The sequence below is a fragment of the Topomyia yanbarensis genome, chromosome 3 (genome assembly GCF_030247195.1).
Source record: "Topomyia yanbarensis strain Yona2022 chromosome 3, ASM3024719v1, whole genome shotgun sequence".
Lineage (NCBI taxonomy): Eukaryota > Metazoa > Arthropoda > Insecta > Diptera > Culicidae > Topomyia > Topomyia yanbarensis.
In genome coordinates, this window is record NC_080672.1 from 397,006,593 (window position 1) to 397,032,893 (window position 26,301).

Below are 26,301 nucleotides of genomic sequence, written 5' to 3' on the forward strand. Positions count from 1 at the left end.
TCAGGTTTCCCATCGTGTGGGCAGTGTACGTTGATGATGCTGTAGTTAAAGAGAAGGCCTTTGATCCTCAACTTACACATACTTGCGTTGATCGGAGTCCATCCAATCACGCGTTGACGCATCCTAGCCAGCACTACAAAGCCTGCTCCTAGCTCGTAGGTGGTTTCACTGATCTGGTAAAAAGTAGCCGCCCGATGCCCGCTTTTCCACACCTTTTGGCCTGTCAAGCAAAGTTCCTGCAGTGCTGCGACTTCAAAGTTGCGTGGTTAGAGTTCGTCGTAGATTATCCTGTTGAAAGCTGGAAAGCAGAGTGACCTGCAGTTCCATGTTCCGAGTTTTCAATCGTAGTCCTTATTTCGACGCGTAGGTCTTTGCCGATTGTTCCGATTCGTATTTCCTTTTGCATTGTTCGTAACGGTTAGTTTTTTGGGGCGGCTTGTTGGACCTTCCCCAACCCCCTGTCTCGCCGGAGGACCATCGTGTCAGGTCTTTTTAGAGTCCCACGCTGACACGAGGAGGATACATCAGCCGCCCCTAACATGGAGAACAGACGCTGTTTTAAGCCGCCCCTAACATGGGGAACAGACACTCGGATGGACTCACCCTTCGAAAAGAGGAGCCCCTTTCCCTGTTAGCATACGACCATGGTCCCGTCGGGGTTCGTTGCCCGATTTTTCCTATGGTTACCCTTACCCCAGCTGGCATCGCGGGGAGGTAGTGATAGGAGTTACTGGACAAGAGGCTAGGGACCACTGTGGCGAACCACCAGGTCTATATTACGAATTGCCCAGTTATTTACCAACCAAAACAAAATGTCCGCCGGGAAATTGTCAGTAGGGTAGATTAGTCGCCGAGGGCTATCCGACTATATCGTGACGAAAATGGGAGCAAATTGGCTCACGAAACAGACATTGGTTCCGCCGCCAGGAATCATTCAGTCGGAGTATGGTGAGTTCACCGTCGGGGACTGTTGGAGTAAATCGGGATAAGGATGGGAGCAGAATGACTTACGGATACAGGAGCTAAATGGCTCACTGAGACGAGAACTAAATTGCGGCGAAAAACAAGAGAAGGGTCGACAGCTGAATGGCTCAAAGATCCAGCCATTTGATGGATCAAGTGAGGCTCCGAGATAGCTGCGAAAAATTCATCAGCAAAAGAAACAGGTGCAACGAAAGTACAACAATCCCCCTCTACGAAGTAATACCTTGATGTGGTTCCGTGGGGAAGAAGGGCGAAAAAAGTAAGGAGTGTTTTAGTGGTTAGGCGCGAAAGTCCCACACAGTGCCAATACACTACAGGCCAGGCTTTTGAGGCTTTTTAAACCTTACCTTACAGGATTCTTAGAGAAAGGCAAAAATTGGGAGGGTACCGCTTTTTTTTCATAAACGAAAATTAAAAAGGAAACGGATTTTCTTTCAATCTTTTTTCAATAAACACACACATTAATCTACACTGTAAAGACTTTTTTATTTACAATGTCCCTTACATATGTGATGTTGTATATTAAACTTAGCTTTTAGTAATATTTCTAATGATTTCTTTTGTTATGCTTTCTTTTTCTTCTATTAATTCATCTCTCATTACGTCGAGTGGTTTTTCATTCTTCTTTATACTGGTTGTTTACATGTCATACCGCAGTTTTGCTTCAAATCTTGCATAATTTTGTATGTGTTTTTTTTTATTTGAGTCATTCCTGACTTTCGATTGGATTTCTGAGTGTGTTTTTGGGGATATTCACTTAAAAATAAGAAAAGAAAAAAACAATTTTCCCAAATGTTTCAATCGATCGAAATCTCTTACCGCGCATTTCCTGTTTGCGTATCGTTTAGTTTCGCGTTTTTTTTATTGTATATTACATTTACGTTAAAGTAAAAAAGTTTTCGAAGCAGTTTTTGTATTCCATTGATTTTGTTGGTTGGTTATTTTCTTTGATCGGAATGTTTAACGTACTGCCAGCGTGAAATGAAATAAATGCGAATAACTTGATGCTAGACTATTAATAGAAATACAAAATTTGTTGAGTTCTGTAGTGTTTACTTGTGTTGGATAGGTGTCAGATTCATGTTTGGAAGTGAGTGAGTGAGTGTGATTTGGTGTGCTTTCAACTTTGTCCAAAAATAAGAATTAAATAGAACAAGATGTGCGGAGATTCCGGTTTGTAGTTCTTAGTTCAAGCTCTGCAATGGTGTTAGTATAGGCTGCATGGAGGGACGGGACGCGACTAAGGAAACGCTTCGTTCACAATGCTATCATAGAAAAAAGTTACCGTCTCTTCAATGGCACAAAATGTATATAGAGAATTGTTAAACAAACGGAACGTAAGAATAAACTAGCGAACGCGACGTTTTTTATCCTTACAATCAGTCTCTAGTTAACTTTGAAAAAATAATATATTTTTTAAACATAATTAAAAGGAAACCAATATTTTAGTTAAAGCAAGGCGCTAAGCATTTTCTTTTTTTGTTGTTGTTTGGGGTTTATTTCTTCGAATTATTGAACTTCTTCTTAGCTTAAAACAATTGAAGAAAGAGAGAAGTGGAGGGTTGTTAGGCCATTGAATCATCCATCAATTTCATATCCGTAATTAGTTTCGGGTTATACGTTTTGGTTTATCATTTTTTTCTCCTACAATAACGAATGAGTTTATTAAAACACTGATCACTGGTTTTCGTTACGAATTATTTCACCGTCTACTTACTCAAACGATTCGGCCAGCTGCATACTGTTGTGGCTAGCCGTGTTCAGGGGGGTTTGGGATTTTTTTTCAAGCCGAAGATGTACGTTTAGTCGAAAGGTCGTTTGGTCAAGTATCGTGAATATGGTTATGTAAATTACAAATAACCTCGGTTTAGCCTCGATATTAAAAAATGAAAAAAGGTACCTAACAATTGGATTTTATACTTAGACAAACGACCCGAACTGTTGATTCTGGGACACATCTAATTCGTATATTTTGATTTAGAAAAAAACCGCGACATGTTGTCAAAGCGAGGGCACCCTCACATTTTTTTTCCATTTTTACCTGTAGCGTAAACTGGTTCTTTTTGTCCACCCACTGTTTTCAGTGTAAGGGTGGAAATTATCGGTGTTGTGTTTAAACGCGACTGAATATAAAAGGAGAGATTAATCCGATTGTTTATACGTTTGTTGTATTTTCTTGTTCCTACATCCAAAACGGTTTAGTCTGGTGGTGATTGGCTTATTTTTCTCTCTTCCGTGTTGCATTTATGTTACAATAGAAGATACATTATCGATTATCTGAATAACGCGGTCGCAAATCAACGGAAACCAGCTGGGTGAGGATTGGTTCATCGGACATTCATTTTCTTTTTGGGCTTGTTCTAGGAATTTAACGGTTCAGGAAAATCAACGTGTAAAAATATAGTTCTCTGGTCGATGGTAGGATGGTCGTAATACTTAGTGAGGCTGCTGTAACGTCAGCACACGTGTAATGCACACAACTACACTCAATACACTTGACGTCACACCAGCTTAGTTATAACTATGCTAATTACAATCATAATTATAATAGCAAATCTTTTTCAGTGTTTTTACATATGCGTGTATTTTTGTAGTAGCCCAGTTTATAATGTTAAAAGCTAGCTGTATATGATATTTCCTTCAATTGTTATTTCTCTCGAGTTTTTATTTTCCCAATCGAATTCCCACTAATCACTCGGAGGTCCATCGAAATGGACGACAGCACACAGCGAAAGATTTTCTCGAATTTGTTCACCTGATAGTTCCGTTTGCCAAATTCATCCAACAATAGAAATTTTCTAGCCCCATCCGGGCGTTTAAAAAGACCGGCAGAAATCTCCTAACTACTAGCGTTGCACTTAATAATCTGCAGACGTCGGCAAACTGCCTCTCTTGCCTAGGTTCGACAGCACGATCTGTCTCAATTCACCAGCGTGACAAATCAACACACATTGACGTTCTTCTTTCGTTTGAGTATGAAAATAAAACTAAACAGTCCACTCTGCCGAGAGAAGTGAGTCAAACGTTTCGAAAAATAACGGTTAAAAATGCCTGTCTCTGTTTTGTAGTTTTGCACTTTACCCGAGCCGAGAGAAAATCAATTCACTCTGTCATTGTTTAAAATTTGGGTTTGAACCTCTGGACCGCAACCGTACAGTGTTTGTGTGTCACCTTCGCGTAACTTTTGCAACACAACATCCGTCAAATGTTTGTTTATTGCTATAGATTTAATTTTAACTAAACCTTTTCGTTACTGATTATTGTTTTTTTTTTTGATTTTTTAAAAAAGTTTATAAGTAATTGTATAAATAATAGTTATATGTTTTGTCCTATACAAAGTTTTTGCTTGTTTTACGTTTTGCATTACCATACTTTAACAATAAAGTATTAATCATCTTTTGCTCATTAGTTTGTAGTATATAATTATGCATAGTTTCCACTCGAAAAGAATAGTTTCCTTGACATGAACTAAAAACGAAGACTGCCTAATGTAATAAAAAAAAATAAAAACTTTATTTGCTCTTTCTCCATTTCAATAGCATGCCTTTATAAATATGTAACATCTATACTCTATAAACTTTTAGCCTTTTCCTTACACGCTAAACTTTGCCTGTGTACGAGTGAGTGTAATCTAACGCCTGCCATCAATAAATGCTGCTCTGTTTTCGTACGACCGCACGCGCTGCCATCGCCATTCCGCCGCACGGTCGCTTGCTACACAGTTTCCGGTTATGCTTTCGTTACCCAAAGATTCTTTCTACTATTATCAAATGTAAAAAAAAATGCTTGTAAAAGTAAACGGTAAAATAAAAAATTAAACGAAGCGCCAGGATTGTTTATAAAGCGGTTCTCTTTCCCGTCCTACGCACAACACTCAATTGGCGCGTATTCCGAAGAAAAAAAAACTTGGAACGTGCTCCGCACGTCGCATTCTGCGTTCTCGCACAAAACGGAACCAAAATCAATCTCCTGGCGGCTATCATAACTGTTCGATCCTTCATCATCTGGTTGTTTTGTTAGTAAAATTTTGTATTTTTTGTAGTGTTTATCAGCAATTTAAATTTGCTTGTATACCCTAGAAACGATTCCATCGCGTTGTTCGGAACCCAGGAGAACTTTCTACACGACTCTACAGTTGAGTGACTGAGCACGCGAGCACAAAAAAATCGAAGCACGCGAGCGAGCGAACGCGCGGTTGTTCACGAGCGAGTCCCGTCAATGCATTGGCTTCCGTTACCTCCTACGTATGTACTTATCAATTCTTTTCTGCGGAAAACGAGAAATGGAGTCACAGATCAGTTACAACAAACCTTCCTTTCCCTTCCGGCTGATGTGTGTTTGCTCTCACTTTCTACTCGCTGCTACTTTTTTGTTTGCTACTACGTAAACGCTGCTTTTTGCTGCTTACAAATCACCATCACTGGAGTCGATCGAGTAGTCTCAGGCGTAGAACTCCCGATTGTTGGCGTTCTTCGCGTAGGTGTTGGCCGTGGGCGACCGTTTCGGTTCATCCAGCGCGTAGCTGCCTTCGTCCTTTTTCCGCATCCGGTAGACGATGAACATGACGACTAGGATGGCACAGAGGAGACCGACTACCGCACCTCCGATCACAGCTGCAATGGAATGGGGAAAGAAACAATTAAAAGTGGTTCGACGCAGATAGAAAGTATTTATGTGAACATAGTGACATGAACTTAGATTAATTTTTGAAGTAGAATACATACTTCTAACGTTTCAATATGGGGGTCCCTTTTCAAAAATTTCTGCTGAGATATTTTCCCAGTGTTCAAACGCGACTAACTTCCGTTGTACTGATCGAAATCGCTATATTTTTGCACTATCTGATCGGAAATATGTGCACGTATATTGTATTTGATCCCGTAAAATGTACGTCTATTATAGATAACGAAAATACTGTAATTTGTAAAGGTGGTAATTATCTGCGCTGATTGGTCCGTACAATTCAACCAAGCAGTGAGCGTCGTTAGGACTGCCTCATTTTTATCAAATGAACTTCGCCAGGTATAAAAACGGCACGTAAGAGAAAATTCGTCAGTTTGCTTTCTGACCTCGTAGTAGCTGCTACGTTTTGTGTCAGCTCAAACTCTTCGGTTGGAATATATTCAATGACAGCCGCCAGTCATCATTCCACCCAATGATGCACAGGCGTGGCGTGCATACAATGATCAGCGCACATCGCAGAAAAAGCAGAACGCTCTTTTTTCGGAGTTCAATATGCGGATTGCAAGTGTGCACGTGCGAAGGGGTGGTTGAGTGCGAAAGACCCCGCTCTCTTGCTCTTTAAATTATGCGTGGCGGGCTCAAATAAATTCATCATTTGCTTAATTTTCTTTTGGTAAGCGGTAGTACGATTGATGACGATTTTAATAGCTTTGGTTGTTGTGTTGTGTGAAGGAGATGATGTTGGCTTATTGGATACTGATATAATATGTTTCTGCCGTTGATTTGATCAACAGACTTTTGAAAGAGTAATAGTGTTTAGCAAAATTGTACTAGAATAACTGTATTCGACTACGAGTGATTCCTTCATTAATAGTATTCTAATTTCAAACTATTTTTGAATTAATATTCTAGTGTAACTAGGATTTACACAACCATCTAGAGACATTTACAGACATTTTAATTATTCTTCTACAGAAATTTCATAAAAACATGTGGCATCGCTGCCTGGCACTACATTCGTTGTAGGTTATAGTCATACGTGGCAATTGCAGCGTTATTGCGAAAACTTCATGCTAAGAAACCTACTTGTGAAAGTTTGAACATATTATGTATAGGGCATTCGCCTTAACTCTCTAATGCTGACATTTCACACGCAAATGCCCTTCTGCTGGCTCTTAACTGTAGAGTAAGTACAATTTACAGTAAGTCCATAAACTATTTGTTATCCGATTTGGCCCTTAATTTACTTTATTTGTACATGCCATACTTTAAAATGGCCTATTTCTAAAAATATTCAGCAAGACGAATGCATTTTGATCCCACTACACATATGTGTAATGAAATATTCAATAATCAGGGCCGGTGGGTAATGTGAGTAGTAAAGGTAGTACTATCAACTTGAAAATAATCGAGTTGGTAATTACCCACTCGAAACTATGGAACAAACCCAACATTTGAATTTTGCCATGTATGTGTCTCGGGTACACTTTGAAATTTTCGAGGTATGACCAAGATTCCATTTGCACAAACGCGTCGCGAGTAATTTATGTGCATGTAATGCAAGCGTATGTAGAGGTAGATGGGGTAAAATACACCCCTAAGAAAATATAATCATAACTTAGCTATAGACCATCAATTGGGAGAATTTAATTAATGATATCATTTAGCCAACATTTTACTCTGAAATCACAATCGTTGTGCAAAATATTCAGGGACATGAAAAATATTCAATTTCTCAAAATCATTATAAATTGCTCTTTGAAAAATGGGCAGGGCAAAACGCACCTGTGCAGGGGTAAAATGCACCACAACAGCGGGGCACAATACATCATAACAAATATTGAAATAGCTGGCTTTTAATGCAGAAGATCAGCCTAAGTGTATTCTACTTCACTTCGGTTATGTCTCTGACATTACCTACCCATTTTTTCGTAACGAGAACCGGAACGTGATTAAAAATCATGTATATTAAGGGGACGTCTGGTGTAGTGGTCTGGTGTCTTTTTTATCCGATTAATTCTTAGTATTGAACTTCTAGAATAGTCCCGCAATCTCGGTGAATGAATCCGTGAACGTGGTTTTGAATAAATTCACAAATTTCTAAGATATTCCTAATTATTTTCACTTTTATGCAACTCTGCAAATGGTCTTTATATGGTTTTAATGTGAACTATTTCATAAAATTTGGAACATAATTCATATATTCATATATTTCGCTTCTGTGAACTGTTCCATACAATATAAGTGGTTTGTGTCCAGCTTCTAGCTGCTAGTCATATGTACAAGAAGTAGATATATCAAAACTGAGGATTGTTAGAAACATCCTTATTCATTTGATAAAATTAAAAAAAAAAAAAAACAAACTACGCTGAGTACCAAAAATACATTGAATTGTGATGGCACAGAGGCCGAGTCCACAGAGAACAAATGTCCATCTGACTCTTCGTCCTCATTTCGTACAGATCAGAAGACAAAAAGTGCACCGCATGCGAACAACATACAAAGAATTCAAGCCGCTCTAACGTGTACGTGTAATTTATAGACACAGTAAAGTCCCGTTGTTCCCAACTGCAAGTATAATGCGTGAATCACAAAATAAATTTTACCCATTACGGGAGAACACCTGTCCTATAGTGCACGAGGTGAAATAGTTGATCAAGGTGAAAATACAATTTGTGCTTACAGAAGTGTGATGCATACAGCTACATCATACGAGGCATGTAGTACTAATAACGTTCAACTCCTTAGCCGAGAAGCTTCGTAGCGAAGAACAACATGCAATACGACATCAAAAACGAAAATGTCAAAACCAAGATCCCCGTGTATATAAACAATGATCTAACGGAAATTCGCCTACACGATCTGGCACCGCGAACAACAAAGCATAGCAACCTGCTGTTGCTATCGTACGCATGGCAAAGCTGAAGCAGTGTTTGCACAAGCAAATCGATTGCTTTTGTACAGAACGTACAATCGCAATACGGAAAGCATCGCTCGCTGTTTTTTAGGGATCAGATCAAAGCAGTAGTACTCGTGTGCGGTAAGCTCCGTACAATGTTTTTCTACAATTTGACAAGAAATCAAATGAAGACAGAGAAGGTGTTAACGTGAAATGTTTCTCATTTCGAAGGTGGACGGGTTCACAACGGGTGTTGATTCCGCCCACGAACCATTTGCTTCCGTTTTTGCTTTAACCCGAAACCAATGTCAGTGCATACATTTTGACATCAGCTGGGGTTAGATCTGACAGTTTCGCTTCAAGCAAAAACGGCGGTATCATGTAAATCAATTTCTCAATGGATGTATAAGACGTTCCAAAGAAAACTTTTTTAGTTTTTAGATTCAGATGACTTTTTTGCCCCATTCGCTTTGTAATTTTCTTACTAGTGCGTATTAAAGCTTGGCTATTTTGTGATCCGCGGTGAAACACCGTCGCGTGAGTGAACGAATTTTCCCATGCTTGACTTGGAGAAACTTTTTCCCTGGCATTCTCAACGGCGTTCCAATGGTGCGCATGCGGCTGAACCAACCTATACCTTCTTAGGGACGATCCATAAATGACGTAGCATTTTTTGAGTGATTTTTAACACCCCCTCCCCCATCGTAGCATTTCGTCACAAACCTCTAAATACCCCCTGGTAATTACGTAGCTTAACGGTAATTCTCCCCCCCCCCTTGCCTCCGTAGAATTAAAAAAAAAAATAAAAACCGATGTTGGTTATTCCCCTTTAAAAAGCTACGTAGCATGACAGTCATATATACCCCCTACCCCCCTGTCGTCCAACATCATCACAAAATAGAATACTCCCCCCTCCCCCATATAATGCTACGTCATTTATGGATGATCCTTTACTTGACCTTCAATGGAAGATCATCTCAAGATGTTAACTACATCCAAACAACGTTATGCACATACACTGGACGGACACCGACGAGGCAGCTCTGCAAAAAAGGGCACATAACGGTAAGCTAGAAACGACCAAAGAAAATTCGTCTAATGCAACCAATTACTAACAAACAACCCTCGTAACAATTCAGGTGTTATGGTAGGTTTGGAGCCACTTATAAAACATAGATTGCGCTTGTAGCGTGCTATAAAACTTCAAATGTTTCTTGTTTAAACTTCGACATCTGCTGATACGCCACAGACAGCCAGTCAAAAAACAAATGCCAAACAAACGATATTCCACGGTATCCCCAAAACAATAAATAACACAGCGAGAGATGTAATAAACAAAAATGAAGACGGCTGTACCAGAGTCACACGAAAACATAAAAAGCACCGAACATCTAATAACGAAAATCAAAGCTCTTTCGCTGACGACATGGATGCAAACACGAGCGAGTTAGAAGGCAGAAGGAATAATCCGCAAGCAGCAGAGGATAAAGCTGACCATTGCTCACCATCAAGAAAGAAATTTAACACTAGAAGTGAAAAGCGGATAGACGACAACAATAATATTCGTTAATTATTACTTTATCTCTCATGAATTGCAAATTAAATTGAATCTTTGAGATGTAGGCGAATGACCCTCCAGGCTAAACTCTAAATAAATAATACCAATAACAATAACGTTCAGTTCGAGCGTAATATGTAAAAATTAAATTAAATTAATTCATGTGGTTTATAAACAACATTTTTAAATACCATAACTAGTCAGGTTGATAACTGGGGTTATTACGCTTCATTTGAGCAATAACAGTCATTAGTATTATCAGTAGAACTGAAGCTATTGCATTTAGTCTGATTGAATTCCGCTGGAGCCGTGCTGCCAGGAACAGTTTCAGGTAACGATAAAATTTAATGTTTTGATAAATCTTCGTTGTCTAGCAATATTACTGAAAACTGATAAAACCTATCAATTCAGGCTGAGTTTGGTTGAACTGACAACTGACCACATATTATCGTTTGTATGAGCTGTGTAAAATATGTGTTAAAACCCGGGAGGGTAACGATTTAGCATTGGGTTGAATAATGACCAATTTTGTGTTGTTCACTAAAATGCTCTAGTGCTCTAATTTGACAACGGCAGTAATTAATGAGTAGGGAATTGCAATATTTTCTGTGATCTCAAAGCCCCCCCCCCCCTTCACATCGTAACAAATTCCAAATGGCAAACTTTATATCGTTTCTCGACAAACAGGGGGGGGGGTTGTTAAAAAGCCAACTGTCACAATTCACTTTTGGGGGGAAATTCCAGACGAACCGTTAGTCGCCCAGCACTATCATTAATAGAAAACAAAAGAAAAAAAATCTCTTTCATTGACTGCTATGTACCGTGCTTGGGTAAAAATGACTTCTCCAGAATTTCTCCTCAAAGCGAATTTAGACATTTGGCTTTTGAGATTTTGAAATTGCCACTATGGGTAAATATGAGAAAAAATATATTAAATGCTTTAACTTTTGAAGTAGCACTTGGGAAATTGTAATTTATACATCTTTTAAAGAAAAAAATCGTTGTATTTTATTGTAAGAACCTTCGTTTCCCAAAAAATAGAAGAATCTTGAGTTTTAGGACATTTTGTCCAAAAAAAATTCTTATTCTTAACAACCATTCTGATCTATTCTGAAAATCACACATATTTTGCTGTTTTTCGAGCTTGAGCTTGAGCTTGTGCGACCACCCCTGGCTGCTACTCCGTTATCGATCTGGACTAGCTAAAGTTGCACAGAGAATAAGTAGATAATTATGCTTGGGAGTAGCGAAGTATCTTTCAATGCGCTGGTAATCCTAAAGTGTTTTTGATCAATACCGGTGTCGGCCAGGCCCGAACGTAGATCGCGGAAGGAAAGGGAAGGAATGGTTAGTCCGATACTTGCTTTTGCTAGAGGCGTATATACTACTGCGCACTTCACAAGACTCATTCCTGCAAGTTGATCGGAAGCGACTCGTAATCAGATTTACTAATAAAATTAATTCATATTGCCTATGTGTATTGCTTCCGATCGGTCGTTTGTCTACTGAACTGCTATCGATTTTTCGTGGAAAATTGTGATCGATTTACAAAACGTATTAGGTGGCCATTCGCTTATACAAGTTATAGTGCACCGTTTTTCGGATCGTATATTTTACATTGGTGGCGATAAGTAAGGGATGATCCATAAATGACGTAGCATTTTTTGAGTGATTTTTAACACCCCCCTCCCCCATCGTAGCATTTCGTCACAAACCTCTAAATACTCCCCCCCTGGTAATTACGTAGCTTGACGGTAACTCTGCCCCCCCCCCCTTTTCCCCGTAAATTTTTTAAAAATTCTATTCTATTCCCCTTTAAAAAAGCTACGTAGCATGACATGACCCCCTACCCCCCTGTCGTCACACATCATCACAAAATACAAAACTCCCCCCTCCCCCATATCATGCTACGTCATTTATGGATGATCCCTAACAGTCTGTATGGCAGAATTCGCCAAAGACGAAGTAATAATTAAATAAATAAAAATCACGGGAGGAGGATATTTTGTTAGTAAGAGTATAGAAGTTGGATATACTTCTTCTTTACCGACACCAGAGAGGTTTCCACCTCAGAAAAATCTCAACGACCTCGGCTGGAATTGAACCCAGGCCAACTGGAATGAGTGGCGGTCACACTTACCACTCAACACCCGGCGCCGTCACATATTTTGCTGTTTTTCAAATGTGAAAAAGTCTCAAAAATCGAACGGAGCTTTTGTGACCTTTGTCAGAATACGAGAAGTTGGGGTCGTCATTTAGATTAAATTTAATCATTTTCTCGTGCATATATACCTAATATTTTTCAATCAAATTTTATTTAAAGCACCTGGTTGAACGTACAAAATCCTAAGGAACAAAATAGAACAGAATTTACCATCGGTAAAATTCAGACGCATTAGATTTTTTGACATTTAATCTCGATTCCATATATAATCATTAAATAGTTCTTGGTGTTTCATTTGTGATACCGTTTGAGTTTGTTGCCTGCATATTTCTTGGGATGTGCATTCAAGAAGTAAATACGAACAGGTATTTATACATTGTATTTATTTAGTATTTTATGCCTAGCACACCGGAACAGAATAGATTCAATGAGAAATATGTTTCTTCACGGAGACAGAGTAAGAATGATCCAAATCGTGGGATACTGGCCGACAGTGTTTCAAGCAAAAATATACGTCATTCTAGAATGCACTTACGTATGCCTGAAAAGAAAATAACGGTACGCAAATATCTGCATTTTTTCAGATAGTCAGGCTGCGCTCAACGGATTAAGGGTTCCTACATGTCGTTCAAAACTAGTACACTCCCATTCTTGCACTCCGACAACTGACGGAGAAAAATCATGTTAATTGATACTGGGTTACAGGACATAGTGGCGTTGCAGGGAACGAAAAGGCCGATGATATAGCAATAAGAGGGTCTTCCACTAATTTTATCGGCCCAGAACCATTCTGTGGAGGCTCACCGAGTGCCCTCAAAATGGGAAATCACAGATATAAAGAACAACTGGAGTACTCATTCGTTTTCGAGCTCTCCATCGAGTCAGAGGTTGTTTTTTCTAGTCCGTAGTGCTGTGTGAGGCGATAAAGAATAGTTTTAATCCGCATTCAAGGTTATTTTGCCAGTTCGGTTCGGTCCTCAGTCTTTTGTTCGCGTGTGAGGATTAAACAATAGCCAGCTGTATAAGCTGGATCGGTTCGTCGTTGGACACCAGTTTAAAGCTAAGTGGTTTTTGTCTTTTGTAACACATTTATTGCTTTCTTCCGTCTGCGCGGGCGCTGACCCCGTGCGTTGACGTTTTCTATGGTTCCCTCTCCGGATGGTCAAATGGAAGTTGAATCGGGTTCAACTTCTAAGGCTCCCCCCCGGCCCAAATGCTATCCAGAACTCTCAACTGGTCCATTTGTGGTCTTCTTTCGGCCCAAGACTAAATCACTGAATCTTCTTCAGATTTCTAGAGACCTGACGGAACGGTTCTCGGCTGTGACCGAAATTTCAAAGGTCCGCTCGGACAAGATAAGGGTGTTGCTAGCCAACTCAAAGCAGGCAAACGATATTGCTTGCTGTGAGCACTTTACGCGGGATTATAACGTGTATATTCCGGCTGTAAGAGTACAATCCGAAGGCGTCGTAACCGATGAGAGTTTGACGTGCGAGGATCTGCTGAAGTACGGGGATTCAGAGACCGCTTACTTCAGCCAGTTAAAATACTTGAGTGCAAACGTTTGCACTCAGTAGTAGTTGCGGGGGATGGTTCAAAAACGTACCCCCAATCAAACTCTTATCGGGTGACCTTCGCTGGTACCGCTTTGCCAAATTTCGTCCTCTTGCACAAGGTTCGTCTGCCTGTGCATCTGTTTGTGCCGCGGGTCATGAATTGCACAAAGTGTAAACAATTGGGTCACACAGCCACCCATTGTAGTAATAAGGCCCGCTGTGGAAAATGCGGGGAGAATCATCTGGATGATTCGTGCAGTAAGCAAGCCGAAAAGTGTCCTTACTGTGCGGAGAGTCTGCATGATATCTCGGCATGTCCCGCGTACAAACTACGCGGGGATAAACTGAAACGTTCCCTTGCGGGACGATCCAAACATTCTTTCGCAGAAATGTTAAAGAATGCTACGCCACCATCCTCAGCAAACATCTATACTCACTTGCCTCCTGACGAGGGCGAGGCTGGTAACCCACAAGAGGGAACATCTACTAGGGTGCCTAGAATTTATAGGAAGAGGAGGAACACTTCCTCTCGTAAAGTTCCTTGTAAAGGCCAGAAGGTGTCCCTTGAGGGGGCTCCGAAAGTGACATCTATTGGAAGTGTTGCAACCAAACCGAAGCAATTAGCTCCTGGTCTCGGAGGATTAAGCTCAGAGAAGGAGTTCCCAGCACTTCCAGGAACATCAAAAATCCCAAGTGTTCCTTTGTTTCAGTTCGAGAGTAATCACAGCACTGGAATTATAAAACTCTCGGACATAGTGGACTGGATAATAAAAACTTTCAATATTACTGATCCTATTAAAAGTCTTATGTTAGCTTTTCTCCCTACAGTAAGAACATTTTTGAAGCAGTTGACTGCTAAATGGCCCCTCCTCTCAGCGATTGTATCCTTCGATGGCTAACTCATCGAACGAGGTCACGGATTTGATCACTGTTCTACAGTGGAATTGCAGAAGTATCATCCCGAAAATCGATTCCTTCAAAATTTTAATAAATAATTTGAGTTGTGATGCATTTGCATTATGTGAAACTTGGTTAACTTCCGACATAGATCTCAACTTCCACGACTTTAATATTATTCGCCTGGATCGAGACACCCCCTATGGAGGAGTGCTTTTGGGGATCAAAAAGTGCTATTCCTTCTACAGAATTAACCTTCCCTCGATAACAGGTATTGAAGTTGTCGCTTGTCAAGTAACAACCAAAGGCAAAAGCCTTTGCATAGCTTCCATATATATTCCCCCCAACACCGCGGTTGGGCACCGACGGCTACAAGACATCTTAGAATCTCTGCCAGCACCGCGACTAGTTTTAGGAGACTTTAACTCTCACGGTACAGCATGGGGTTGCCTCTATGATGATAACCGGTCTTCCTTAATTCAGGATCTTTGCGATAACTTCAATTTGACAATTTTAAACACGGGTGAAATGACACGGATTCCTGCTCCTCCAGCGCGCCCGAGCGCCTTAGACTTGTCCCTTTGCTCAACATCGCTGCGGTTAAATTGCACGTGGAAGGTAATTCCTGATCCCCACGGCAGCGACCATCTGCCGATTGTAGTCTCAATCAATAACGGTTCAAGGCCATTGAAATCAATCAATATTTCGTATGACCTCACACGAAATATCGATTGGAAGAGCTATGCTGCCGCGATATCCGACAACATCGAATCTACCCAAGAACTTCCTCCGGAGGAAGAGTACAGCTTTTCGGCTGGCTTGATTCTCGACAGCGCGAATCAAGCTCAGACTAGGCCAGTACCCGGCGCGAACATACAAAAACGTTCTCCCAATCCCTGGTGGGATAAAGAGTGCTCAGACGTGTACGCAGAGAAGGCCGCCGCGTTTAAGACCTTCCGGAACGACGGGTTACCCGCTAGTTTTCGACAGTACGCGACATTAGACAAGCGAATGAAGAGTTTGATGAAAGCCAAAAAACGCGGTTATTGGCGCCGGTTCGTCGACGGATTAACGAGAGAAACATCGATGAGCACTCTTTGGGGAACAGCCCGACGTATGCGAAATCGAAACAGTACTAATGAGAGCGTGGAATATTCAAACCGTTGGATATTCAATTTCGCCAAGAAGGTTTGTCCGGATTCCGCCCCGGCACAGAAGATTTACCGCGCCGCGTCTCCTCACGATAGCGCGAACGAAACACCTTTTTCGATGGTGGAGTTCTCACTTGCTCTCTTGTCGTGTAACAATAAAGCTCCGGGGCCAGACAGAATCAAATTCAACTTGTTGAAGAATCTGCCTGACTCTGCCAAGAGACGCTTGTTGAACTTATTTAATAAGTTTCTCGAGGCTAACATTGTCCCACTCGATTGGAGACAAGTGAAGGTCATCGCCATCCAAAAACCAGGAAAACCAGCCTCCGACCACAATTCGTACCGTCCGATCGCAATGCTATCCTGTATCCGGAAGTTGTTCGAGAAAATGATCCTATCCCGCCTCGACAATTGGGTCGAAGCAAATGGCTTACTGTCAGATACACAATTTGGCTTTCGCAAAGGCAAAGGGACGAACGATTGTCTTGCGTTGCTCTCAACTGAAATTCAAATGGCCTATGCTAGCAAAGAGCAGATGGCATCAGTGTTCCTAGATATTAAGGGGGCTTTTGATTCAGTTTCGATCAACATTCTTTCAGAGGAGCTGCACCAGCATGGTCTTTCAGCGACTTTAAACAACTTTTTACTAAACTTGTTGTCGGAAAAGCACATGCATTTTTCGCATGGTGACTTATCGACATCACGATTTAGCTACATGGGCCTTCCCCAGGGCTCATGTCTAGGCCCCCTTTTATACAATTTCTATGTCAACGACATTGATGAATGTCTTGACAATTCCTGCACGTTAAGGCAACTTGCAGACGATGGCGTGGTGTCTGTTACGGGACCCAAAGCTGTCGATCTACAAGGACCATTACAGAATACCCTGGACAATTTGTCTGCTTGGGCTATTAAGCTGGGTATCGAATTCTCCACGGAGAAAACTGAGCTAGTTGTATTTTCAAGGAAGCGTGAACCAGCACAACTACAGCTTCTATTAATGGGTCAAACTATCGCTCAGGTCTTCACAGTAAAATATCTAGGGGTCTGGTTCGACTCGAAAGGTACTTGGGGATGCCATATTCGGTATCTGAAACAGAAATGCCAGCAAAGGATCAACTTTCTTCGTACAATAACCGGAACATGGTGGGGTGCCCACCCAGGAGACCTAATTAGGTTGTATCAAACAACGATACTGTCGGTAATGGAATACGGATGCTTCTGCTTTCGCTCCGCCGCGAACATACATTTCATCAAACTCGAAAGAATTCAGTATCGTTGTTTGCGTATCGCCTTAGGGTGCATGCAGTCGACCCATACGATGAGTCTCGAAGTGCTGTCGGGCGTTCTCCCGTTGAAAAATCGATTTTGGGAACTCTCATATCGATTGCTCATTCGATGCGATATCTTGAACCCGGTCGTGATTGAAAATTTCGAAAGGCTTGTTGAGCTCAATTCTCAGACCCGTTTCATGTCCCTGTACTTTGACTACATGGCGCAGAATATTAACCCTTCTTCTTACAATCCCAACCGTGTGCATTTCATAAATACTTCTGAATCTACTGTTTTCTTCGACACATCCATGAAAGACGAGATTAGTGGAATTCCGGACCACATACGCCCACAAGTGGTTCCAAACATTTTTTATAATAAATTCCGAGAAGTCGACTGTTCTAAGATGTTCTATACTGACGAATCAAACCTCGAAGGATCCACTGGCTTCGGTATTTTCAATCAAAAGTTCACCGCCTCCTACAAACTCAGTGACCCTGCTTCAGTTTACGCCGCAGAACTAGCTGCCATTCAGTATACCCTTGGAGTCATTGAAACATTACCCGCAGACCATTACTTCATCGTTTCGGATAGCCTCAGTTCCATTGACGCTATTCGCTCGATGAAACAAGGCAAGCACTCCTCGTATTTTTTGGGGAAAATACGGGAGCTACTGAGTGCTTTATCTGACAACTCTTTCCAGATTACCTTGGTATGGGTCCCTTCTCATTGCTCCATTCCGGGCAATGAGAAGGCAGACTCCTTAGCTAAGGTGGGTGCCTTAGAAGGAGACGTTTACGAAAGACCAATTTGCTTCAGCGAATTTTTCAGTATTACTCATCAGAGAACCCTCGAAAGTTGGCAAACTTCGTGGAGCAGTGGAGAGCTGGGAAGGTGGCTACATTCGATAATCCCAAAGGTATCGACGAAACCTTGGTTCAAGGGGATGGATGTGGGTCGTGACTTCATTCGTGTGATGTCCCGACTCATGGCAAACCATTACACGCTGGATGCACATCTCCGGCGTATTGGGCTCGTGGATAGTGGTATCTGCGCTTGTGGCGACGGCTATCACGACATCGAGCACATTGTCTGGGCGTGCACCGAGTACAGTTCCGCTAGGTCTCGGCTAATGGATACCCTGCGGGCCCGAGGAAGACCAACCAACGTCCCGGTTCGAGATGTGCTGGCAAGCCGCGATGTTCTCTATATGTCCCTTATATACACCTTTGTGAAAACCATCAATATACAAGTCTAACTGCCCCTTGTTATCTCCTTATCATTCTCAGAACGCTCTTCCACCTGTATCAAACCATCTGTATCGAATGAGCCAACAAACACGGGACCTACGGCACGAACATAACACGCTTAACTCGAAATGTAGCCGATCCACATCTGAGCCGTACTACGAAATCGTCTGGAAAAACCCCTGCCATCTTGAGGAGGACCACCCGGCGTCCCAGTACATGATTCCCCTGATGAAGGCCACCCGAGTTTGTAATCCATCCGTTGATCTCACGATGCCTGAAACTGAAATAATTTTCTCTCCCTGCCATCTTTGTCTACCCTCCCTCCCCTGACTCTTATACCCAGAAGTAACACCCCTACCCCCCCCCCCCCCCACCCAATATCATCACGAAGCATTTAGCTCTTCTTGTCTCTTCTAGTTTTAACTATTATATTATATAATCTCATTGAAATTGCCCAACTCTACTACCCACAAAAATAACTATAATTACGAATCTTTACAAAATTCAATCATGCCCTCTAGTTATTCCTAGTTTTAAGTTAGTCGTAAAAAATTGTCCCCCTTAATTAAACATTATTTGCTCCAATAATCTCACTGATAAAAATGTCAAACCATATTGCCACAAAAACTAAATGACCCCCCTAATCTTACGAAAACAATATTATCCCCTTGTGTAGATATATAAGATAGCTATAAAATCGCATTAGTTTCATTTTTAAAAAATCAATATGTAATCCCCTAGTTTTAAGCAATTTAAAATGTAAAACAAAACAAATTTGGCACCTTTAAGCTAACGCAACGTGCCTTATCAAATAAACGATTTGAATAAAAAAAAAAAAAACAACTGGAGTACGACAATCAAAGAAATTTATCTCACCCAACGAGAAAAAAGCCTGGAGTTGCTTAGACTAACCAAAAAAGAGCTATGCATCATGGCAGGACTACTTACCGGACACTGTCCAAGTAAATATCATCTTAAGAAAATTGGTAAGCTTACGAACGATACATGCCGCGTCTGCGGATCTGAAAGTGAAACATCTGCTCTGCGAATGCAGTGCATTGATACAACGCAACTAAGAGTCCTCGGTAAAGAAACATTGGAGCATTTTGATATTTGGACTGTAAATCCCAAGCAGGTAATAAACTTCATACGGAGTGGCGTGCCTAACAGGGAAGAGTGTGTATCTCAATAACGACAATCACTGATCAATACTGATGTGTCATAGTAGATAGTAGACTTAGATTAAGAAAGAGGCATACCACAATAGATCAATATACTGGTCGCAGTGGTTCGTCTCCAACAAAAAAAGTGCTTCATTTCTTATTTTGACATTATGATATAATAAAAAAATTCATATCAATAGTAATTCTTCAAAAGGGCTAATGAGACTTTTGTAAACAAACTTATTTCGCTCATTTTTCCGCTACAGAGTTGAGTTTTATGAAAAATACACATGAACCAACATCTTTGCCCTTGGTAGAATCAATTTCAAATGTTTTCTGCAGTGCCGGATCCAGGGGGAGGGTCCTGGGGGTCCGGACCCCCCCGAATATTTTCAACTTGTTCCGAAATTTTAAATTAGTTTTTATTTTAAATTCCTTCTAAACTCAAGATCATGCCAAACGAGATTCGATCACCAAAACTGATATTAATTAAATGAGGTTATTACATATTACACGATGTACAATGAACATTTCAAAATCGAAATTTCGGACCCCATCCGAAATTTTTTTCTGGATCCGCCCCTGGTTTTCTGTGTTGAAATGATAACAAATTAAGAGAAATCAGCAAAACAAAAGTTTGTTTACAAATCATATTAGCCCTATTCAAATGTTGATATGGATATATAATATAAAATATATTCTGTGATCACTGGTCGCTTTTATTCCCTTTTCGAAATTCCATTCGCAAACGCTATTGACCATATAATTGAGTTAGGTTATGTAAGTTGACCAAAAGTATCAAAATTACGACTTCATATTCAGATTGAGTATGTCCAAATCTATTCGCTGTCTCTTTCTAACTCTTGAACTCCGTATTTTTGTATATAGTATAACTATTACAAAATGAAATATTTTTAGGTTATTTGAAAATGTGATCATAAAACTACTTTATGACTTTTAATTTGTATTCAGAGAATCGAAGTATAGAAAAAAAATTTAACTCTGCCTTGTACAAAAACAAACTAATGGAGAAATCTCAAAAACAGGAGCACAGCGGCAAAATCTATTATCGTTTTTGAACTCAGCGCACCTGATTTACCCTAAAAACTACTATCACAACCCTGCACCATTTTTTTTTGATTTTGTGGACCAGTGCAATAGACTGTTATCAACCTCCTAGTGGACTACGGCCACACTGGGGATAGGCGGTCAATCCGAAAAATGACAAAATCATTGAAAATCGACCTAAACCATGTTTCGCGACGATTTATTGAAAAACTACTAATTGAAAGATGATAAACAATCGATGATTTTATTGAACATTTTTCAATGGTAATTTGGACAACCTGAATTTATTTTCGTTGTTGAAACGAATTGATTTACATCTCATTATGAAATGATTACACTAAGGTTTTTTTACACAGGGGATAAGTATCACGTAAAAAATCTTGTAATACCTTCCAAAAATACCAATAGTTATTTTTTTGACATGAATTGTGCTTTAAGGAGTTGAAGATACGGACGGCGACAATAGTAGATATGTTCAAATTTTATATGACTCTTAGGTACTGCCTGAGCAACTGAAAACTTTAACTGCGGTTTTTTCGAAACCACTTACACTGCTGGCCAATAAAATAGGTGTGTGATAGATTATTTTGTTTTTCTCTCAATTACGCATACCAAGTTGCAGCAGTCTCAATCACACCTACCGCACACAGAAGCCTTGGGATCTGTCAAGTTACTAGTGGGTTGTTGGCGATGATTATATTTGCAATCTTTGTCAATATGCAAAACAAGACTACCGCAGGCTTTTTCGTGTGGTCAATATAATAGGTGTATGAAATATATTAACGTGTTATTATTTTACATAATTCCATTATACGTTTTATTTGGTGAAGTTTGAATTCTGCGTGTTAATAAATGCATTTAAATGTTGAATAAGTCAAAGATTTGTTATAGAATGGGTCGAGCATCTCACTGTACTCAAGTGGAACGAGTTTTGCTAAGAAATTTTGTTCAAGAAGATAAGACGTATAAATAAATCGCGAATACACTGCGGCGTTCCGAAAACTTCGTTACAAATGCCTTAAAACCTTTGAAAAAAGGAAACACGCAAAAAACCCAAGAAAACATCTACAGCAGCTGACCATCGTATTGCAATTTTAGCGAAATCTGATGCATTCGCGTCATCCAAGACTAATTCAGCACAAATTGGAAAAGTGGTAGGTCCGAGAACAGTTCGCTGTAGGCTGTAAAATTCCAATCTTCTAGAAAGAATTGCTAAGAAGGTTCCATTATTTCGAAGCCAAAGCCTTTGAAGAAAAATGCACTTAGCTTTTCAACAGTGTTAATGGGCCTGGTTCAGAAGGAATCAAAAAATGGCGACATATCCTTCGGAGGGACGAATCAAAGGTAAACCTGTTTTCCTCCGATGCATATCGAAACGTTAAACGTCCAAAGTGCAAACAGTTTGATCTGCGACACACGCAAAATATGGTATAGCACGGAGGCGAGAACAATGAGGTTTGGGGCTTGCTTTTCATGGAATGGTGCAGGTCCTATTCTTCGCAACGCCACTATAATGGCAAGATTCGAATACAAGGCTAAAGGATGGACATCCTAAAGGATGTCATGCAGTTCTATGCCAAAGATAACGTGCCTTTACATGACAGATTCAGCAGGATATTGACCAAAAACACACATCGAAGTATGTAAAGGAATGATTTCGGGATAATAAAGTGACTATAATTTCGGACCATGCCAATCTCCTGTCATCAATCCCGTAGAAAATTTACGGAATGTACTTAAAAAGAAGTTATTCGATCGAAATTTCACAAATAAGGATCGTTTGTGGGAAGCAGCTTAAAAGGAATGCTACCCTATACCAACGGAAATTTATCAGCGTTTGAACGACTCAATGCCAAGACAAAAGGAATAAATTTGGTTGAATAAGGGAGCTTACACAGGTTACTAATTGTTAAAAATGTTGAAGTCTTAAAATCATTGGATTTGAAAAATTTTAATACAATAGATTACAATACACCTATTTCATTGACCAGGTACTTTTTTTGGATTTCATGGAGAAGAAAGAGTTACGACAAAACATAACATTTAATTTACAAATAAAAGTGTTCTTTTTCAGATTTACGACTGTGCCTAACTATAAAATATTTGAATATAAAAATATTTTTAGAGAAAACTCAAAATTTCATGTATTTTTATCTCACACCTATTTTATTGACCAGCAGTGTATTTTGAACTGATTGGAAATGTAATTCGAATAAATGATTTTGGATCGTTCTGTAATTTTCACAGCATATTCAAAATAATTTTCTCCAGCGACTTACGTAGGATGATATGTTTCAAAGTTTTTTTATAAGATATTTTGTGTTGATTTTAAGAATATTTTCAGCCTGTTTCTATTAAAAAGTGCGTCATTTGGTGAAATATCGAAAAAAAGCTTGCTATCGTTCTAAGGTATCGAAACAGATTTCTGGCCGTAGATGCCTTCTAAAAAAACTCGTCGGCGAGAAAATTCTGCACAGCCGTCATCTTGTGATGAAATCACTTGAAGACTTAATCTTTCATGCTTAAGGGGGGTAAAGGTCTCAGCGTAAAAAAAAACCGGTTTGTCATTTTTTTTGGAAAATTGGGTGAAGCGAACTGATCGAAACTTGTGTACATTAAACAACATCATTTCAATAACATCCTGTAATTTTTTCATGCAAAAATATCTACAAGCGACTCGGTGACGAAGCTTTTTGTGGAACGTCTCTGGAAAAACACGATTTGCGGTATTAACTGCCATTCAAAAACTACTTGACCGATTCATTTCAAATTTTGCATGCACATTCTATGTTAAAAATACCTAACACCTACGTTGAGTTTTTGAGATAATTTTTCAATTAAGGGGTTTTTGCCTTTCTCATATAGAAAGGTTATGCAATCACTCTAAAAATCGTCAACCTAAGTCCGGCCCGGAGTGCCTAGTGTCATATGCCATTCGACTCAGTTCGTCGAGATCGGAAAATGTCTATGTGTGTATGTGTGTACGTGGAAAAAATGTCACCTCTGTTTCTCAGAGATGGCTGGACCGATTTGCACAAACTTAGTCTCAAATGAAAAGTACAACCTTCCCTTTTATTGATTGGACTTCCGGTTCCGGAGTTACGGGTGGAAGTGTGCGACCACACAGCAAATTGCCATATAAACTGAAATGAAAAATTCACAAAGGGGGGAGTAAGGGAAAATTTCAAAATCGAATTTGCATTTTTGATGCCAAATGACTTTAAGATGCATGAAACGTTTGATAAAATCTCGAAAAAAATGTTTTTGAACTTTGGCATATTTTTGCCTTTCTCGTATAGAAAGGTTATGCAATCACTCAAAAAATCGTCAACCTATCCAGGCCTAGTTTAAAATTTCTTAACAAGTTGAAAATTTTCGGCAGGGTCCGGACCCCCCGAATCTTTCTCCTTGATCCGCCGCTGGTTTCAAGCGATGTTTCAGTATCGACACATAGTATCTCAAGATCTTGGCTGTCGATCCATTGTATGTATGTGCAAATCGTGCTGAATATGTAATATACATTTTCATCGTTGTGTTGAACATAATCAGCCATCGAATCGTAGTTTGGACAAATGAGAAAGAAACAATTGCGCCACTATGTGGATTAAAACAGGGTTTTTGCTAATAAAATGGCGGAATTGCTATTTTTCAAAAGAAGTTCTGCCGTTTTATGAGTAGAAAGCCCCCTTAATTGAAAAAATGTCCCGAAAACTCAGTGGTTAGGTATTTTTAACATAGAATGTGTATGCAAAGTTTGAAATAAATCGGTCAAGTAGTTTTTGAATGGCAGTTAACACCGCAAATCGTGTTTTTCCAGACACGTTCCGCAAAAAGCTTCGCCACCGAATCGCTTGTAGATATTTTTGCATGAAAAAATTACAAAATGTTATTGAAATGATGTAGTATAATGTACAAAAGTTTTGATCAATTCCTTCACCCATCTTTCTAAAAAAAATTGGCAAAAACTGATTTTTTAACACCGAAACCCTTACCCCCCCTTAATAATTAGTATTATGTATCCTATTTTAAAGCATTCAATTTATATCTTCATTGTGGCAAGAATTTTTTTTAAAAACATGCCTATTTTTGCATGCTCTACCGTGGTATAAAACCTTAATTGCAAAAATCGTGTAAACACCGTGTAGAAAGAAAAGCTGAATTGAATTTTAACGAGCCAAATAAGATGTGTTCGAATAATTTTGGAACGCTGAGTTTATTTTTGGATTACATGATATGACAAAATACATTTACTTCAAATTTTAAAACAAAACTTTTTGAAAGACTTAGTGGAAGGAAACATTCACCAATGAACAGGGTGATTAACAAGTATTTTTAGCAATGTTTCGAATAATGTCTTGATTAGCTTAGAACGCTTATTTCATATCTTACATAAAACATCATTTAATATACGTTTTTAGCCCAAATGGTTCATTAAAAAATGATTGTATTTTATATGGGTAGCATCGATCAAAACTGTTTTACCAAATGACTAGAACTATGGCTGTATTCATTCAATTTGACAAGTTAACAAGAAGTAGTTCCAGAAGCATTTAATAGCACATTTGACTTCGAAAATATTTACTGAATTTTATGCAATCTGACTACCATCACCAAACAAGCAACCACTCTTTCCTCTCTCTTGTTTGCTTTGTTAAAGCCTCATAGATCATGCTATTGATGTTATTTGAAACCTGTGCATTAGTGACAAGAAAAAAATAACCCCTATCGGCCCACCCCCGATTCGATTCCTGTGTTGGTGCCCTCTATGCGGTAACAGGTTAAACTAAAATTTTCTATCCAAAACATAACTCATATCATGTACTACAATTCTTCTGAACATACTATTCAGCTAAATCTAACCATTCGTTAAAAGTTTAATAACAATAACAAAGCCGGATTGACTAGCAGTCTTCGATACAGTTGTAGACAATTAAATTATCTTTCTTATTTTCACTTACAATGATAATACGATGCAGTGCCACTTATCGCCGGAAATGCGCGCTGGTAGGGTTTCTCCATGTAAATTGTCGAAAAATCTCATACAAACATAAGGCACGTTGGTCCGGTAGCTAGACTTGTCAGATTTGCTTCAAATTTGGAGCAAGTACTCCTGGTGGGACTAGGAATCGAATCAGTGGTGGGCCGATTGAGTGTTCAAAAATTCTTTATTTTTCTGGATAGTCTACTGTACATGCTTTTATTCTAGTTATAAAGTGATTATTTCAAATTTAAAAGTAATAACAATGCGTCTCCATCGACGGTTGATTTCAATTTTGAACTGCTAATCGCAAGTTATCGCAAAACTAGCAAAGACTCATAGTTTTTATTTTTAAAATTAAAAGCTTTCGAATAAGTATAGTGTGATCATGGGCATTTGCGGACGTCGTTGTTGTAATCAAAATTGTTCGAAATAATAGTTCATAACAAACAGTTATCTAAAGAATAATAAAACCAATTAAGGATTTATTTTTGGTGATTTTACGATGTAATTTAATCATATGGAATAATTTTGGATACATTACTTTTTTCTTCGAAAAACTCAAATTGCTGAATGTAGTTCCTATTATGCAATACTTGCGTTATGTCCTTCAAAAAGCTTCCAAAAGTTCATTTCACATCCAAATCACCTAACATCTCACAAAAATGTATATGAGAG

General features: G+C 39.4%; 1 protein-coding gene across 2 annotated transcripts in view; it reads right to left on the reverse strand.

Annotated features, from left to right (window-relative positions):
• Nucleotides 1–3,056: 3,056 nt before the first annotated feature.
• LOC131689230 (syndecan) overlaps nt 3,057–26,301 on the reverse strand; it is a 114,346-nt gene continuing 91,101 nt past the window's right edge. For both annotated transcript variants that reach the window (XM_058974178.1, XM_058974179.1), the window contains exon 5: nt 3,057–5,597. In XM_058974178.1, coding sequence (XP_058830161.1) covers nt 5,425–5,597 — 173 coding nt within the window. In that variant the 3' untranslated portion in view covers nt 3,057–5,424. The remainder of the gene's footprint in view (nt 5,598–26,301) is intronic.